The sequence below is a fragment of the Phodopus roborovskii genome, unplaced genomic scaffold, assembly GCF_943737965.1.
Source record: "Phodopus roborovskii unplaced genomic scaffold, PHOROB, whole genome shotgun sequence".
NCBI lineage: Eukaryota > Metazoa > Chordata > Mammalia > Rodentia > Cricetidae > Phodopus > Phodopus roborovskii.
The window spans coordinates 34736969-34756558 of record NW_026126469.1 but is presented as its reverse complement, the minus strand read 5'-3'; the positions used below and the strand labels follow the sequence as shown (position 1 = coordinate 34756558).

The following is a 19590-nucleotide window of genomic DNA, read 5'->3' as shown; positions in this document are numbered from 1 at the left end:
GTTTTATAGAATTGTGGGTTCTCTGTTTATTAGAAACATCATTTCTAAATATTCTAAAGAAGCAACCTGTATGTGCAACATGTTATGACTTATAAATATGTCAGCTGTTAAAAATCTCTGTGGTAACTATAAAATGCAGCTCACTTCTCTATACAATGATGGAAGGATTATTAATTCAATGAAGGTAGCAAGCTTAAGACTGACAAGAACAATTGCACAATATGGTCATCAACCAGTTCATGAAAGGAGAAAAAGATAAGCAACTGAAATGAAAGATAAAAAATTAGTCATTCTACTGGGCAATGATTGACAGTCTTGAGTTGTGAAAATGAGACACTTTAAAAATAAATGAACAGAGAATGAAATAATGATGATTATAAAACAGGGGAAGATCATGAACGAAGAATGGCTTTGTGTCAAAGTTATCAGTCTTTGTTTATAACCTGCTCTCCAACTCATCGCGGCATCAAAGCTTATTAAAGTTTGGCCTTTCGTGTGATATATTTATTCTTTAAATTAAAATGGAGCTAAAAGAGACACATTTGATCAGGTATTTGCCCTCAGAGAGCATGTGCGAAAGAATTACTGGTGTATTTTAAATAGCTACTGAGTATGTCTGGGTGACAGGAACAGTGCTGGACACAAGCACAATGCTTGTATCAAAACACATAAACACAGCAATAAGAACACGATTTTAAAGAAATATTTCCCAATTACTCATAAAGAAGTTGTGCTTGTCTCCATACAAAAATTTAGGATGCGTTGAAGTGCTGTGGCACAAATTGGTGAAATAATACAAAAGGCATGATCTGCTTAACTTGCTAAAGGCAGATCAGTAGGCATAAGAGACATTTAATTAAATTATAACATCAAAAAACCAAATAACTGTTACTTAATTGCATTTCTAAAATATCTGACTGCCACAGGGAAATGGAACACTGTAGGCCACAGAGACTTACCGTAAGAAACAAAACCAAGAAGGCCTGAGAACATCCTTCTCTTGATGGGGTTAACAATAGAGAGAATTTCTCTAAAAAAAATCTCTCATTTTCCTGACAGACACCTCCCTCCCAAGGTGGCAGAGGAAACAAATCAGGAAAGGCAGAGAGGATGGAAAGCAGGCCTGTTCCTCAGCTTGTAACACTCCTGTTTCTCACTTTGTGTTACCAGAGTCACTGTGAGAAGAGGCCCAGGCTGTACTTTAACTCATGTGAAGCTGGCGAGGACTGCAGCTATTTGCAAACCAATATAGGGAAAATGTTTTTTCCTTCTCTAAATGGCAATGTACATAACGTTCACAAGAGAATTATTCTAGAAGTTCACAGCCCCAAGCTCAGGAAAGCAGGAAAACTGAAAAGCCATTTTTTTTTTTTTTCAAGCTAGAAAGCCTTACCACAGAGGTCATCTGAACTTCTCCAGCTGTTGCATGTTTCTCAAATACTTGCCCGCCATTCCAGGTTCCCCAGGCATTCAATAAACATTCTTTAAATGTAATGTACCCTGCATCCTACAGCTGGGGCAACTTGCTTTCTTAAAGGTCCAGGTAAGAAACATTTTAGGTCTTGTAGATCAAGAGAAAAATCAACCTAAGTCAATATATTTCACTTGATATTCAACATTGTTACTTCAAGGGGCAAAGTGCCACCAATCAATGAAGACAATGTTACAAGCATATAATAACTACCTTATTCTCACTTTGCATCTTTCTTCTTGTTTTGAGTGAGTCTCACAGAGGACTGAGACATGGCCAGACTGGCAGAACAATGAGCTGCGACTCAGCTGTCTTCTGGATGAGGGCGAGCATCATCTCTGGTGTGCCAGTGTGGCTCCTTGTACATGCACAAGATGCAGTGATTTGCACTAATGCAAAGTGTGAAGTGTGTCACGGGGCATTCAGCACACAGCATTATTAATTACAATGGACACAGGCACTAAAATAGCAAGCATTTGTGGGTTCTGGGACCTGACCCTGTGTTACTGTCTGAAATCCAAGATCCCATTCAACAATTTCAATAGGTAATAGAAGACCTGCTATTGCTGTTCTGCTTTACAAGAGGAAGCCAACATCAGGAGGAATGAAAGTAATTTTCTTAAGGCAGTTGCAGTGCTAGCCCATAACAGAGCTTCTTCTTGCAGGAAGAATTTTAGTTGGCAGGGGACTCAAGTCCCAATTGGCTTTAAGACTTCTTGCTTCTGTAGTCATCATTTACAGTTACTAAGGAATAATGACTTTCTCTTGGGTCAAAGACATGTAATTTAAAAAATTCTCAACCGTTGTTATCCCTGAGTTAGCTTATGAAACTTATATAAATCTAATAGTGTGAAGAGCCAACATTATCATTCTAGCCCAAAGCAGAATCTGAGAGTAGTAAAGCTGGTCATACTAACATTCCTTCACATGCAAAATCTTTCATGTAAAAGTGAGAGTGGAATGTCTGAAGTCAGCATGGGACTCTGGGACAGAGAAAATGCAGTTTTCTTTCAGCAAAATTTGATGCAGCCTTGAGGTAGCCATCAAAATGGCCTCCTCTGGTCTCTTCTCTGTACCAATTATTTTCCCACTGTAGCAATGGGTACACAGTGTAAACAATGTGAAGTGGCTATCAGGATTGCCACTCCATCTCACCTAAGGAGAAATGCTTCTCCTTAGGGCTGGACTCCAAAGGGATTAGTGCTATGGTTGATTAGTCATGCTGCATGATCCAGGAGGCAGACAGTTCCCTCAACTCCAGATGCTCCCACAGCAATGAATCCCACTTGTGACTTACTTCCCCAGCATAGAACTTCTCAATGCAATGTGAATTCCATGTGCATTTCTTTGCACAGAGCACTCTGATATCTAGGAATTTATCAACCATTTCTGATTTCTAAATTATCCCACCAGCATTCTTTTCTTTTGTAAAGTAAACAGCAATGGGCAGCAACACTCACTCTCAGTTCCTAAGGTCAGTTTTCTAAATTAACAAGCAAATCTCAAGTTACAGTCCATTCAGAGATGAATTTTGTGTGACTTCTTATAAACTGAACACCAGGATGTCATTTCAGTTAAGAAAATAAAATCACTGAACACTACTAGACTCAACAAACATGTTAATCAAGTGCATCTTACCATTTCCAAATAACATAACTTCCACTCTTCAATTTTTCTTCACATTTGTCAATCTCATTCTTGGATGCTTAATTCTATATAAATGTCCCCATCTGCCTCTCATGAGTTTTGAAAGCAGATGGCTACCTTAGCAGATGATTCTACTTGACCTATTGTCTTATGAGTTGGATAAGATTGCTTGTAGTTTTTAAAATTATTTCTTTTATTTTTGGGATAATATAATCACACATGCACGCACGCACGCCCCCACACACACACCTTTCCTCTTTCCAAACCTTCCCATAATACCCCTTCCCTCTGTCTTTCAAAATTATGGCCTCTTTTCTCACTAACTGTTGTTAGATGTACATATGTATATTTCTAACTATACCACACTCAGTTTCCATAATGTTACTTGTATGCATGCTTTCAGGGCTGGCTGACCACTTGGTATCAGATAACCAATTGGTGTGCTCTTCCCTGGAGAAGACTATTTCTCCCACTCTCGGCATTCCTTAATTGCCTGTAATTCTTTGTGTAGGGTTGAGTCCTCATAGTCTTTCCCCACTTTGGGCAATGTTTATTGTTTTCCTTACTCAGCTTATATTTAGGGAGCCATGTTGGTGAGATTTATTGATGTCGCTTCTGAGATTACTAAGAGACACAGAAAACTCACAGTCCTCAGGGTGTTACAATCTTTCTTCCCCCCACACTTTCCACACTGTTCCCTAAGCCTTAGATACAAGAGTGTTTTGTGGTTGCAACTACTGAGGCTGGGCTGCACAACTTTGCATTTTGCTTGGTTGTGGTTTTCTATAGTGGTCTTTATCTGTTGCAAAGAGAAATTTCCTTGATGAGGAATGAGGACTACTACACTTTTTTTTTTTTTTTTTTCCCAAATGGGAATACCGCTTGCAATTTATTCTTAGTTCTGAATCAAGAATGCTTTCTTAGCCAAACACACAAACATACACAGACCACCTGAGACTAATTTGTTAGTTGTCTCACAGCACACAAGCTACATTCGTGTATTCTGGTTTACCTTTCGAACACTTGCCAGCCTGTTCATCATCAAGGACTCCTCTCGATCGTCATCATCATCCAAGTCAAGCATGGGGATACTGAAAGGGTCGATGATGCTGCAACACCTGGAGCCTTCGTCTCTGGGATCAAAGGGATCCACGATGATGGGCTCAGTTCCTTTTATCTCACAGCGACAGAAGGGGCAGCCTTGGCCATCAGACTCCTAAACAAAGGAAACAAATGGGTTCAAAACTATCTAGGGAAGTCTCAAGAAATGTTTCACAAGTTTGTGGGTCATGGGAGGGGTCAAGACATCTTGAAGAAGCAGCTGAGTAAAACAGGTTCTAAGACAACAAGATATATGATGAGAGTCAGCATTAAATTTACCAAAGAGCCAAATTACTTCCCAAGGAGCTTAACTTAATTTTCACAAGTATGCATTTGTAATTCTAATGTACAAAGCTTTACAGTCCTCAGATACTGAAAAATGAATTATATCCCTCTTCAAAACAAAAATGCTAATTAAATATTTTATAAAAATAACATCTTGGTAAAATTAAAAATGATTAAAAAATAATAAATAGTCTATTTTGAAGTCTATTTTGAAAAAGTTCTTGTGCATATTATCTGTGGGTATTATTCTTAAATTGGCTAGGATTTGTTAAATCTTGATTAATAAGGAATGAGTAGGGAAAATAAAATATCACTGTGAAGTAACCATCTATGCTAAAAGCACTATGGTCTCTGTTTTACACGTCCCCTAAAAGGCTTCTGCATGGAGGCTCAGTTGCTAGTCTATGCTATCACCTTTGTGATGTGAGTGAGGCCTACTAAAGGGGGATAAGGCATACTCAGGTGTGCCCGGGCCATTAGGACTCTGTACACTTCCAATCTTTCCCTCTGCTTTCTGGATTCAATGAGGTAACTGGCTTTGCTGCATCACACCCTTTATCATCAGTCCAAAGCAACAAAGCCAACCACACATGGCCTGAAAGCTTGGAAGCCATGAGCCAAAGGAAATCTTCATTCCTTAAGCTGATTTATCTCAGAGTTTTGATTCAACAGTGGGAAGCTGAATATCACAGAGCCTTCTGTCTTAATCTGGTCATATGGAATACATCACTGCAAACTATGACGTACCTCCCAATCCAGCTTTCAAATCAGAGGCTATAAAAGATTTGTTCAAGTTCTTTTAGGCTAGAAATGTATTTACTGGTGATCAGTGCAGGTTTAGTACAGCCTGCCACATTCATGTCACTAACTAAGCTCTAATAGTATAAAATATTCACAGTTGGGAACAGACAAAATGAATGAGATGCTCTTTCACGATGCCTTCTAGAAATAGGAGTTAAAAGACATTCATTACCCCAGCATTTTTGTATTATATTATTACACACTTAATTTAGTATTACATTTTAAAATTTCAAAAAGAAAAAAAAAATAAGGGACAAACATACAGAAGCCATCCTGTGCTTAACTCAGGCCTATAGTACTATATCTGCTTGGCCTATGGGAGGTTGAACCACATACCTTCAACGATGCCGATTCAGAAATTTTGCAAAGAAAAAATTCTCTTCCTCTCCTTTACTAGACAGACAACAGAAGTTTACTTTGAAGCAGATACCATTAGCCTACAGTTTCTCTTAACCTCTCTTAGAGTAACAAGCTAAATGTTATTGCATGGCTTAATGAAAATAAACTGTAATGTCCCCTTATTTATATGTTTTTTACATAATTTTTAAAACTTGGGATCACAAATCATTAGATATTAGTAAATTAGTAAAATCATACAAACACATCTGACAGAGAGAGGGAAGAGGGAGGGAGGGATGGAAGGAGTATTAGAAAGAGAGAGGCAGAGAGAGAGAACACACATACCAGCCATGTTCAGAATTGATGAACTTTGCAGTGAAATATTGTTTATGGTCTAATAAAGCCACTGGAGATCAGAATGCAAAGCCAGCCACACTAGTTAGGTATAGAAGTTGGGTGGGGGTGGCATACACCTTTTAATTACAGAACTCAAGGGACAGAGGCTGATAGATATCTCTTAGTTCAAGGTCACCCTGGCCTACGCAAAAGTGAATCAGTCTAAGAGAGAATTAGAGCGCACCTTTAATACCAGCCCAAGAGCGGTATATAAAAGACAGGCACCAAAGTCTCAGAACAATTAGTCTCTAGCCACATTGAGGAGAACACAGCCGTCTGAACGAATCTGAGCAGCAGTGAAGTTGGAGCAGCTTAAGGATGGCCACTTTGGTCTGAGCACTGGTAGAGGTGAGAACTCTAGCGACTGGCTGCTTTGCTTCTCTGTCTCTGGGTTTTTATTATTCCTGCTACAGAACTTAAATGTTTTGTGACCCATAATTTCACACATGATAAAAACAAGATTGAATTCTTTCATTTTGGGTAATCTTCTTACTTTGATATTTTTAACACTGAGAAACTTTAAAGAAATCTAAACCTCCAGAGTACGATATGATGAAAAGACCTTTAAAGTTAAGGGAAGAGTCAATACGTGTTATCATCCGGGTGAAATCTTACTGTAAAGGTTAAAATCTGTACTGTGTGTCTCTATTGGTATTTCAGTATAGACCTATATTAAATTGAGTCATTTACAAAAGCTAGCTCTTCATGTGTAAGCTAAAAGGAACTCATGTTCTCTGTAACAAGAATGCATGGCAAATGAACGGAAAGGAGAATTCTGAGCCTTGTGTGGACACTTGATTTATAATACAATTTCAACATTATTGCAGTAAATTAAAATTAAAATACAGTATAATGAATACATGTGCGCACTGCCTAACTTGACCAACAATTAATTCCTGCCTAATCTGTTTCCTCCATGCCTTCACATCTTCCACTTGCCAATTACTTTGAAGCCCATTCTACACAATAGATAAATCCATCCACATATATCTTAGCGTGGATATCTAGATGCAACAAATCATTTAAAGATCTAAGTACAACTGCTGTAACTAAAGTAATTCATTCAAATTGAATCACAGGGCCATATCATACGTTAGTACAGTGCATGGACGCTGTAATAGTCTTATTGTACTCTTACTCCCAGGCCAATCCCCATGCAGCTCTGGCTATGGGTGGTTTGACTTTTCGTTTCCTCCTAAGATTGACTGACTTTACTTTAGAAAGAGGAGGAGGCAATAGGCAACAACATCCTGAGCACACAAAAGGAAGACTGGACGTGGTTTCTTCTAAACAAGGACTTAATTTTTTGCTCTAGCCTCCCTACCTGGAGTGTTAATGTCATGAAAACTACTAATGTGTGTAAGATTAGCAAATATGAGAGCAGTTATCTCAAAAGACATCATCTGATCAGTTTGACCTATTGTTGGTAGGATGAATTCACCCACAAAGTGAAGAATTACCAGTGAATACCCCTTTTCTTATGCCTGAACATATGCGCATTTCATGGATGTCAAATGTAAACAGCTACATTGACGATTCATTTTGATTGCAAACAGTTCACAGTGACTGAAGTACTTACTCTTGTATATCACCCATCACTCTTTTTCTTTAACTACTGTCACATGCAAATGAGATAAAACCATAAATTTCCAAATGCCACTTTGGTTACCATGCCCTAGTTTCTGTCATATGGTCGACTGAATACAGATGAAGAATGTCTAGAACAGAAATATAACTCATCAGGACTGTGCATCAATAATTAAAAAATAACGTTCCTGTCAACACATACTGAAGTCGAGATCAAAGAACATATGTTATAGGAGAAGAACAATAAATAATTCTGCTCTTAGTCCTTAATATGTTCACAACATGTGAATGTTAAGAGGAACTATTTAAGATTCCTTTTATTCTAATTTACTCAGTAGCTTTCACTTCCTCAATGGAGAAAATGTTCAAAATGAATGGTCAGAGAATTTACCAGTGGATACTCCAGCTACCTGAATATTACCTATATAACATACCAATGATATAGTAACACATTTATGTACCATCCATTAACACTGTGAGTTAATATTATACATAATCATAACTTTAAGTAACATCATGATGAATTTCCAATGATAGACAATACAGAAAAATTAATGTAGAAAAACCAATGTGCTTTGCTATAAACACTCTACATAAGAGCCCAAGGGAACAATACAAGTACCAAGTTTCACCTGGATCACTATGTGTACTATTTATATATTGCTCAGAAAAATACTATTTCCCAACCATTTCTTCTTAGACATCTTAAGATAAGCACTATACTTACAATTTATTTTATTTCAAAATTATTATAGGAATCCTTTGTCTAACAGTCAAACACTTCCTTTAGAATTTGGTATACATGGTGTACAGTGTGTATGTTCCCAGGGCTGGGTGTATGCAAGCCAGAGGTCTATGTTGGCTCTCTTCCTTTATTTACTTTCTACATTGGTTTTTGACAGCTCCACAGTAAGACTGAAGCTCACCATTTCAGCAAAGTTCCTTGTCTGCAAGTCCTGGGAACCCTCCTGTATCAGAACCTTCCCCCACAGACTATAGGGATGCTAAGAGGCCAAACTCAGGTTCTCATGCTTGCACACCTACCAGGCCCCAGCTAACCACCTTCTGCCTTCTCACATATATAATATGCATGGAAGGCTCCAGGACACAAGTATACTCCCATTTTGAAACACATTTCATATTTTCCCACCACGTGTCTCAGTGAATGTGTGTTTTTTCCTTATTAGTTACTTGTAATTTATATCATCTTTCTATGTTTTATGCATTTTGAAATTACCATGGATATTTTTTATTCATGACAGTTACACGAAATAATTATGTCAGAATCAATGGATTTAAGAGTAGGTCACATCGTTACTAAACATTTTCATATTTCAAAGACTTTAATAATAACTTTGTGTTGAAAGTAAGTGAAGGACCAAATGAAGCTTCAGCGCTCGAGTGTGAAAGAGACTTCTGTTTGGTATTTTACAATGGATGAGCCGAGAGACTTTGGTGACTTAGAACTTCATAGCTTTGATGTGGAAGATCTGGAGAACTGTACAGTAAATCATAAAATGTTCCAAGGCATTCTGAATTAGAGCACCATGACCGGGCTGATTCAATCACTGCCATAGACTGGACAGTTAACTGCCTCTTATTTGGAAGGTACAATGAGATAACACACCGTATAAAGGGCATCATTTGGTTATAGTGACTATTACGTGACGTTAACTAGTTTGAAGCTTAACAAACTACTGTACAGATTCCACTCCCAAATGAAGATACATTCAAAACTAAGCAAATGTGAGGATTGAGGGAACAAAAGAGTATCTAAAACAAAATTTAGTTCTGGAGGAATTCCCATCTTTTCCAGAGATGAATATGATTTTAACACCAATGAATAATCATTGGTATAACACTGCTTAACAATAACTAGAAATAAGGGATGTCTGCTAAATGATACTTTCTGAAGGACTATTATAAACCCATTTATATGATATTATCTTATTTGTTCTCCGATATAGTCATAGTCTCAATTCCAATTTTCCCAGTAAGAAAATTAACGTTTTTCACAGACTGATGAAAGCTATACTTAGATAAGCAATACTGTGCAGGAAATCAAGGCAAGGAGCCCTGTTCCAGGAGCCTAATTGTTTCACCCTAAAACTTTACTATTATATCATAATTTATCAATCTCAGGTCATACGCTGTTATGCTCAAAATATAAGTTTCAAAATAAAAGAAGCCACGATAGTCAATGGATGTTTTGTTCAAACATTCAATTGCTTTGCAGGATGATGCACACCTCAGCTCTGTAATCTGTAATATGACAACAAGAGCTTTTCATCCTAAAATCTGCTGCTTCAATCTAGGGCAGTGGTTCTCAACCTGTTGGTCATGACCCCTTTGGTGATCACATAGCAGATAGTTTGCGTATCACAAATTTAAATTATGATTAATAACAATAGCAAAATTACAGTTACGAAGTAGCTGTGAAAATAATGTTATGGTTGGGGGTCACCACGACATGAGGAACTGTATAAAGGGTCACAGCATTAGGAAGGGTGAGAACCACTGGTCTGGAGGGTCATTCCCATTGCCCAGGTTTATGATTAGCAGACATGTTCCATAATGCTACCAACTTTCAAACAACCAAAAGCAGAAAAGCTCTTAACTAAGGTTAAGAGCACCCTTTGCTCTTGCAGACAGCCAGGTTTTTCAGTTCCTAACACTCACATGGTAGCTCACACCCGCCTGTAATTCTAATTCTTGGCAATCCAATGTCCTCTTCCGACCTCCATGGGCACCAGACAGAGCTGTTCATATAAACATATATGTAGGCAAAGCATTCACACACATAAAAGTAAATCTTCAAAAAGAATGGTTCACACTGGAGTGTTAGAGCTAACTGCTAATGTTTCCCAAGTGTCCATTTCTGTTACGATGCAATGAGAGTCCATCTATTTAGTCAGTAGACACGGGCTTCAGCATTTGTTCTACAAGATTTTATTTTCTCTGGAGTGGGAAGGATGGTTCAACAGGTAAAGACACTTTCCTTCTAGCCTGCAGGCCTGGAAGAGACAGAGTCTGATGCGCGTAAATGACACTTATCTGTAATCCCAGAACCTCTGTGACAAAACGGGAGGTGGAGCTAGGAGACTGGCCAGGAAGCTCTCAGGCCTGCCAGACTGGAGTGCTCAACATTCACAAAGAAGAGGGACCAGACCTCAGCAAGGTGAAAGGAGAGATCAGCCTTCTCAGAGGCTGCTCTGCTTTATACCCTCGACCCCTCTCCCGTGCCCTCTCTCAGCCCTGTGCAAGCCTAGCCATGCCTGGGCTAGCTCAGGGTCACTACAACACTTCTGGCCAAATCTTACAGCTCCTTCAGTCCTCCTCCAGTGAAAGAGAAGCCTCACTCTACCACACTACCTCAAAAAAGATGCACCGGAAGTCAAAGTGTGAAGTGTCCATTTTAAACATTCTTGAAGGCAAGTATTATTTTAGCTTTCGTTAAAAATAATTTCAGTAAGGGTAGAAATTTGAACAGTGTTTTTAAAACAAGTTAGAATAATATCCATTGCTTACTAAGATAGAAGCATTGAGCTCAACTCTCGCCTGCCCCTGAAAGCTCTCTTTAATCACAGGATATTAAACCCAAGCTCACAGATTTGCATGTATTCCCTCTTTTCTAAATTACCATTTTGGACACTGCAATGTCTTCCCTTCAAAACTGGCTGAATTAAAATACTGGGAAAGAAAAATCACAGAAGAAGTTCACTTTTCCTTTAATTAAATTAAAGTTCTTGGCAGCAATTCAAAAATACAGCTGCCCAGAATTGACAGAGATGGTCATTTTTATTTGGGAGACTTAAACTGTGTTTACTGTCTGTGCCATTTGAAAGCCCAGAGGCCATTTAACAGACTCTATAAAACAACGCACAATTCCTTACTTTACTTTCCATGCAGTGATGTGACAGGCTGCACTATGGGGTCTATAGACTGTGCACAAAGGAAGGATGTACCACCAGAGACTGCAAGGATGTGAAAGTGAGCAGGGAGCCTGCAAGCTTTACTGACCAAGGGTAGAAAGAGATGCCGCGCCCAGGTGAATGCTATTTCAAAGGCGCCTGGAAAGATGCTTATTTAACTTATTTGGTATTCTGTACAAACCTTTCCATGGTTATTCAATTTATTACATAACACATGTTTCAAAAATGAAAAGAAAAAAAATCTAACACCTCTTTGGGGGCATGACTAATGGGCCATTATAACAGCAATTAAACAGCAACCACTGACAGCTGTAACAGCTACCACTACTGTGCCTTTCTTAGGTTTGCTGTTAATTACAACAAAAGTTAAGTCCCCAATGAATTTCAATGGCATCAGAATAGGGCATCAAATGAAAGACAATTCTGGTGAAGAATGACTTGCTAAAAATACACTTCTTGAACACATTATGATTCACTATCCAGGTTCAGTGTTGCCCATTGGACTCAGATTGATTCATCCTAACTTTTTGGCAGGCAGGCATTGCCCTGAAGTGATTTTCATATCAGCACACCCAACCACTGAACTGTAGAGTATGAGGAAACACCCTAAAGCTTATAAATGAAGCTGCAGGAAAAGCAGACACTCGGCTCAGGTAATTATCAGCCCCAATCCAGTCTACAAAACTTTCAGGACTAATTGCAAGTAGAAACTATGTCTGTACTTTCTTTTAGCGCAGAGGCTGGTATAGAAGTCACCAGCTGCTCAAGATACAGTTCTAAAATAAATAAAAACAGACCTGAGGTCATTGGGAATGAACATTAAAGTGTCCAGGTTTGCTGTGTATGGTTGCTGGATAACTAAAGCAGTAGATTTTTGCTGGGCATGATCTACCTTAAATACTTCACTTTTTCTCTGAGAGGAAAAGTGAACAATTCCATGAAATAAAACCAAAAGGAAAACAAATGATTCTATACTATATCATTTTGGAACATAAGCAATGTAAAAAGAGAGAAATCTGTTAGAATCTGCCCTTCAGCCCAGAGCTCCAATACTCAGAAATTTCCCACTAAATGTGTACCTTCAGATCCCAGGTTTGACAATATGTTACAGAACAAAAGAAATGCTCCATAGTTGTGTTCTGCTCATCCACATACAATCAACTAAGTCCAGGAAGCCTCAAACTGAGGTTCCAGGGAAGAGGCTGTTAAAAGAGTGAATGCTCTTCAACTATGTTTTTGTTAAAGGTTTATTTATGTACTTAATGTATGTGGGTGTTTTGTCTGCATTTACATCTGCATACCAGAAGAGGGCATCAGATCCCATGGGACTACAGTTATAGATGGCTGCGAGCTACCACGTGGGTGCTGCGAATTGAACTCAGGACCTCTGGAAGAGCAGCCAGGGCTCTAAACTACAGAGACACCCCTTCAGCTCCTCAACAATATTTTGATTGAATGAAAATAATACTTGTTCTTAATAAAGGAGTATTTTTAGTAGCGTGTTTAAGGGATCACAAAATATTGCTGTTCATGCACTAAATAGAAAGCTTTGCTTTGCACACAGATGTCCTGGTCAGCAGGACCACACTATGTCATCCCTGTAATATAAATGTAGAAATAATTCCAACACAGAAGCAGAATGGTTTGGTGTCTTTCACTAGTGAGATTCCCCTGGGATACAGAGACTCCAAAATATCACTGTAGGAATTTCAAGCCTTGTCCTAATGACACGTTATTTAAGACAAAAGGAAAAGTGTGTCAGACATCACTGCAAATAACCCTGGCAGGAACAAGGTAAGTAGAAGCCATGTCTGGTAGCCATCTATGCCAGCAGTCCAACCAGAAGCAGAGGTAAATTATGAAGTTCAAGGGCTACTGCACAGAACACATAGATCCATGGCTACAAGTTTTAAATCTCCTTCTCAGGGGGAAAGCTGGCAAAGGTCTCTGAAGATCAGTGCCTTCTCAGGAAGAACTGTCCAGAACAAGCACTCCAGGAGGCTGTCTGCAGATGACCTGCAGCACGGTCCATTAGACCAGTCTCATGTCCCCTGCTTTCCTCCAGTGTCTAACTGAAAACTATGTATCACATCACCACCCACATGCACCATCCTCCATCACTGATCCTTATTCCAGACACTGAATGGATATGCATGGAAATGTTTACAATAGAACCGGAGAAAAGCTCATGAGAGTCACACAAATTGATCCAGAATATTTATTAAAACATATTTTTGTGAGAGGATGTCAAAATTAGTATGGTACTAAAAATGTTGCCCATTTTCCTTAGTCTATATACAAAATCCAACCATCAGTTTAGGGTAATAGTACTCATTGGTGGTATAATTTAATGGGAGTCTTATATCAATTTCATGATCACCTCGAATTGTTACTTTTTAAAACTTGACTTAATAAGTTACTAATTTATTAGAACTTTCTCGTGTAATTTATACTAATTTCCCTTACCCTACTTTACAGTGCTTGATCATGTATGTACTTCCTCAATTTCTAAAAGTAGAACTGAGAAGTATTTAAGCATAAAAAGGAGAAGCAGCAAAGGTTAGTAATTTATAAGTATTACTGGACCTGTCTACACATATGGTCACCAATATTGATATGAAAACATATGCAAGGCATCTGGGAGCTGATTATTAGCTAGAAAGAGGAAGCCCGTACACCCTCTGGAGAATGTTTGCTAATATACAGAAGAGTTTGATGCAAAGGGCAGAGCATTAACATTACAGAAGTAAGAAGTTGGAAATAATCCCATGTCCTTTTACACAACAAACTGAGACAAAGCTTTACAGAAATCTGGAAAAAAACAAAACAAAACAAAACAAAAAAAAAAAAAAAAAAAAAAAAAACCAAACTTTAAACACACCGTTTCCTGTTTTACATTCAGACATACTTTTAAAAACCCACTTGGGTCTACACTCTAAGTGGCATTTGTAAAGTGCATTAAACAAGTTTTCATCCAACTGCCTAACTACCTGCCCATGGTAAGCATAGCACTAGGTCAAACATGTCAATTCCCATGAACACTTCAGGATTGAAGCCCACCTAGAACCTACTGAAACCTACAGCCCCAAAAAGAGGTACAGGGTCCAGTGTGCAGGAGCCTATAATTATGTATTTTCTATTTAAAAAAAAATAAAGATTTTATTTTTCTATCAGGAACACGTGAAAACCATTATTGCTAGACCTGATCCCAAATGAGTGTTGGGTGAAGCAGTTCTAAATACCCCTTCACAGGAGGTGAAAAGTCAACAGCATTTTATACCAGTCCATCTGGTGCAGCTGGAAAAACCTGACTTCCACTGGCATATCAAAATTGATCACAAGCCATTTTGAAGAAGGCCTTGATAAGTCTACAAAATGATTGCTGCTAACATAAACAGCAATTGAGTGCCCATCTGCTGGGAATGATTCTTGCTGATGCCACATCAAGTGCCTTCCTTCCTCCAGCAACTCTCTATGCTGTGCAGATTCATCATCAAAATGAATAGGTTGCAAGAAATAAGGGCAAGGATATCAAGAAAACTTAAAGCAACATAGAAACCAAAAGCGTGTTGAAGGAGACAGGCAGAGATGCTGAACAGATTTCCCGAGGTGACAATGATGCCTATGAGCTCACAGAAGGCTTTGAAAACCTACATCAACTGTATTTCATTTCTTGTTCTTTCTCTTCTTTCCTATCTGAAAGTCTCTTCAGGGAGGGCAAGTCCCTTTTGAAGACTATGAAATTGTGAAAGTTATTGTATTTTATCACCAATCCATGAGTTCAAGGTGCCATCACTCTCTGAGGCAGCTTGCCTCTTTTCACGAATGCCCCGGCCCACCTTCCCTCATAACAGAAGTTCAAGGTTGTAAAGAGGAGGCAAAAGAGAGAGAGCTAAAGTTTAAAAATTAAATGTTTTGCTTTCCAAATCACACCAACATGTTGCTAGCTTAACAGGGCTACATTAATTAGCAAGCTGCAAGATGGCTTGATCAAACTATTCTCCCAAACAGTTAAAACTGGAAGTCTATTAAAAGACCCATTTTAAATCCCAAACTTTTCCAACAGTTAACGGTGTGGTGTGGTGTGGTGTGGTGTGTGTGTGTGTGTGTGTGTTTGTGTGTGTAGCTTTCTTCTAAAACATTAAGTTGTTTTGTATTTAGTGACTGCCTAACCATGAACAGGAAGCAAGTTAGTCTTTGTAAGTTTTTCAAAATTGGAAATCGCCTGTTTGGATAGAAACTGCTTCAGAGACATATTTCTCTGGTTTCCAAGTTGGGGTCTCAGAAAACAACTGTCATAGACACACGTAGGACATGAGAATTATCTCAAGAGAAAGAAAATTGGATTGACAGCAGCAGCATAAGATTCATCTACTATAGTTCACTGTACTCCAGGATCTTCCCATGAGCACAATCTGAAGGTAGATTACATGGACTCATTGGGTAAATTAATATTTGTGTTGTGAAATTAATGGTATGACAGAAGCAGGACCACGTACAACCAACAGGAACTTAGTTATACATGTGAAAAAAAATCAACATATAAAACAGAAAAATGTCAATTTCTATGCTCAAAACAGTTTATATGCACTTATAATACGTATATATAGTGCATGTACACACACACACACACACACACACACACACACACACGCACGCACGCACGCACGCGCACATGCACACACTACTATTTGAGTATTACTTCCTGAATCATTCAGATGTAGAACCCGAAGGGGAAGTGTGGTTGGGGAAGTAGAGATGGGGCCCTGGGGCTACAGGAAACTTGGCTGTACCTGCCACGCAGTAAGGCACGAGGTGCACATCAGATGTCCACAAGGCTCAATCTTTACGTCTTTGTCATTCTCTGCACAGATCTTACAAAGCTGAAAAGTGGAGCCCATTTCACAATATAGCTCGTATTGTTCCTGGAATACAGGGAAAAGGCACTGACATTAACAGTTTTCTAAGCACGAAGTATTAGTATTGAATTTCCTCAAGTACAATGACTCACAGTAAGTTTCCTGTACTTGAACTTTTCAGAATTATGTTACCATTTAAGGACATGTTTTAAGTTGATATTCAATATGATCTCCAAAATCAATTCTTAAAACATCTGAGATCTTGGCACCAATTTTATATATATGTATGTATGTATGTATGTATGTATGTTATGTATGTATATGTATATATTTATTTAAATACTCTGGGTTATTTAATGGTTTATGTCATTATTTTTAAGAACAGACTTGCTTTAACAGCCACAGGGATTCTAAAGACAGTATCAACAGTTTAAGAATGGCAGGATAAATGACTTGGTCTTGGTTTGTTTGTTTTTGTAAATGTCACACTCATGTCACTTCATTGTCAAATTTAAAAGGTGCTGTCTGGACATTATATTTTATTTCTTAGATATCTTAGGATGAAAGATAAGCAATGTTTGCTTGTCATGCATGCATGCTGCTACCACACTTTCTGTAGCCTACAAGCCCAAGCATCTCATTATATCTATTAGAAAATACAATGTGAAATTGCTACACAATGTAAGAATGGTAGCTGTATATTAAATTTTAAATGCCTTCCACAAAGAGTACATATGCATAATATGTATCCCTCACACTTGAGCATATCAAGACTATGGCTACTGAAACCAATAAACATTTTTTTACCCTCTTTGACCTTTTTTGTTCAATAAAGTATGAACATATTTGAGTTATGAAATACTATAAAAATAGACTCAGCAAGACAATGATCAAGTCCCCTTCATGTTCTCTTCAACTCAATAATTCTTTTTCATTTTTTTTTCTTTTTTTTCAATAATTCTTCAGTTAAACAAGTTTCTTGTTTGGCAACTTTGGGAATGCACACTCACCTATTCTTATACAGCAGTTCATTTTGAAAAAGTGGAGTTCTGCAATGTAAGCTTTAAAGGTTAAACAGTGCAAATAAGCTCTGAATCAATAGAGATCTGTAGGGGACAAGGGGGAGACGTTCCCAGTGGACATACAGGGTTCCTGCCCACCTGTTGGTCACCTTACACAACTCCTGTGAGAAGCTATGGGTGGGTTAATCCACTACAGAACCTTTTAGTATTTTGTGATCTGTTGCTTCGTGGGAAATGGTACAGGGAACACCCTGGTGTGCAGCCCCTCCTGTGCACAGGGAAGTGCTAACACATGGTGTTTATCAAAAGATGTTTGCATTTAGATTTTTGACTTTACTGAAAATTACGGTTTTCCAAGTTCTCACTCAGAGTCTGTGGGACTGTCAAATGGATTTGTAAAATGGAATCATGACCGTCAGTGATCTTGAGGACTCATTTCACTTTAAAACCCTTGCATGAAATGGATCACTTTTAATACTGTTTGTTTTAATTCCATTTTTTTCTCCTTACATCTACGAAGCTACATCTGATTATCTATCTTAGATAGATACCAGTAAGACTGCAACCATTACCACTAACAACAAAAAATTTTATTTAACACAGATCATAAAATTTCTTTGAATTCTTAGAAATCCTAGTGTTAGCATGTTAAACACGTCTGTGTGCTTTCTCATTAGCATGTAGGTAGAAGTTCAGTTTTATTTCATATATGGTACAAAAATAGATATGTACTAATTAAATTTCAAAAATATTCTTACCTGTGTAACTTTTATATGATCATGAGGTGTAGGTTCACACAATCCGGTTAAATCGGGGTTATAACTTCGCCCATCAGGATAAAGATAACTGAATTTAAACAAACAAACAAAAAATATTTTAAATATCTAAGGTTTTACTGCAATTAACTCTCATCAGATTCTTCTGTTTAGACTCACATTTTTGTCTTTTTTTGTAACTCAAGAAAATGTTTTCCTTATAAGAAATGCATAACATAACTAATCCACTTTTATAGTAGTTTCAATTAATATCTGTTAGTGTATATTCTTCATAAAGTTAAAAAGTTATTTCAGAAGCAGATTAATATGTGCTTTATTGGAGGCTTCATAACTGGTATCACATTAATGTCCTGTTAAAAACCACATGGGGAGACAACAATTAAACCATAACTATGTCCTACACCCTCTAGCTCTTCTCTGTGGGCCTTTTCCATAGCCTCCCAGTCTTTCTCTCAGAACTTTCCACTTCTGCTAACATGCACACATGTGCACACTGCCTAGATGTGAACACTGTGAAATATGCACATGCATGTTATAAAACCCAGAGAATATGACAATCCCATATTTCACTGACTACAATAAAGTCACACACCCAGACCTGTAGAAATAGGTTTCCTTCTCAGAATAGAACATTAGCCTAATGTTATAATAAGGGATCTTCCTGCAATATTCAAAACAGTGCTAAATCGTTACTCAAGAATGTACCGAAAATCAAGTTTATTGTCATTAATGTCATTTTTTAGGCAAGAATGGTTATAATGTTATTGCTGGCATAATTAGTTCAATAAAAGTAATTAAAATCTATGATTAATCCTATTGAACAGTTTTCTATATTATAATGCTTAATAAAAATTGTAAAACACCTAGTAGTGATTATCTTAATGAAAAAGTCTACAAAAGTATTTTTGATGACATAATAAAAACATTCATCTACAAATGAAGAATCTAGAAACATTAGAGTAACCAATATTGGAAAATTATGCTAGACAAATAAACAGCTGGAAGTCTAGGACCAAGTATTTTCCCACAGTAATAGACAGATCACATAGAGTTTTCTTTGAGTCAGGGAATGGACTCATCTAAACAAGATACAGTGCTAACATGAGGCAACTAGTGGGTACTTTTCTTCTCATACAAAGTGGCTATTAAAAGTATTGTCATGCAGGATTGAAACCATCAAACTATATACTAATTTGAGGAAGATGTCCATACTGGAATATTACAGAAATGATAACAAAGATTCAGAGAAAGCTTATAAATGTCTACCTAACGCACAAAGGGGATCTCCGTGATTTGGTTCTCAGAATGTCCAGAATGACCCAGAATGAGAAAAAATGGCACCCTGGCTCATTATCAACATACACCTGTCATCTA

The 19590-nt window shown here is 37.8% G+C and overlaps 1 protein-coding gene across 7 annotated transcripts in view; it reads right to left on the bottom strand.

Moving 5' to 3' along the window:
* Positions 1-19590, bottom strand: part of Cblb (Cbl proto-oncogene B) — a 173249-nt gene that overhangs the window by 45943 nt on the left and 107716 nt on the right. For all 7 annotated transcript variants that reach the window (XM_051191606.1, XM_051191601.1, XM_051191605.1 and 4 more), the window contains exons 8-10: positions 18199-18286; positions 16353-16484; positions 4131-4334 (exon numbers count right to left, since the gene is read on the bottom strand). In XM_051191606.1, coding sequence (XP_051047563.1) covers positions 4131-4334; positions 16353-16484; positions 18199-18286 — 424 coding nt within the window. The remainder of the gene's footprint in view (positions 1-4130; positions 4335-16352; positions 16485-18198; positions 18287-19590) is intronic.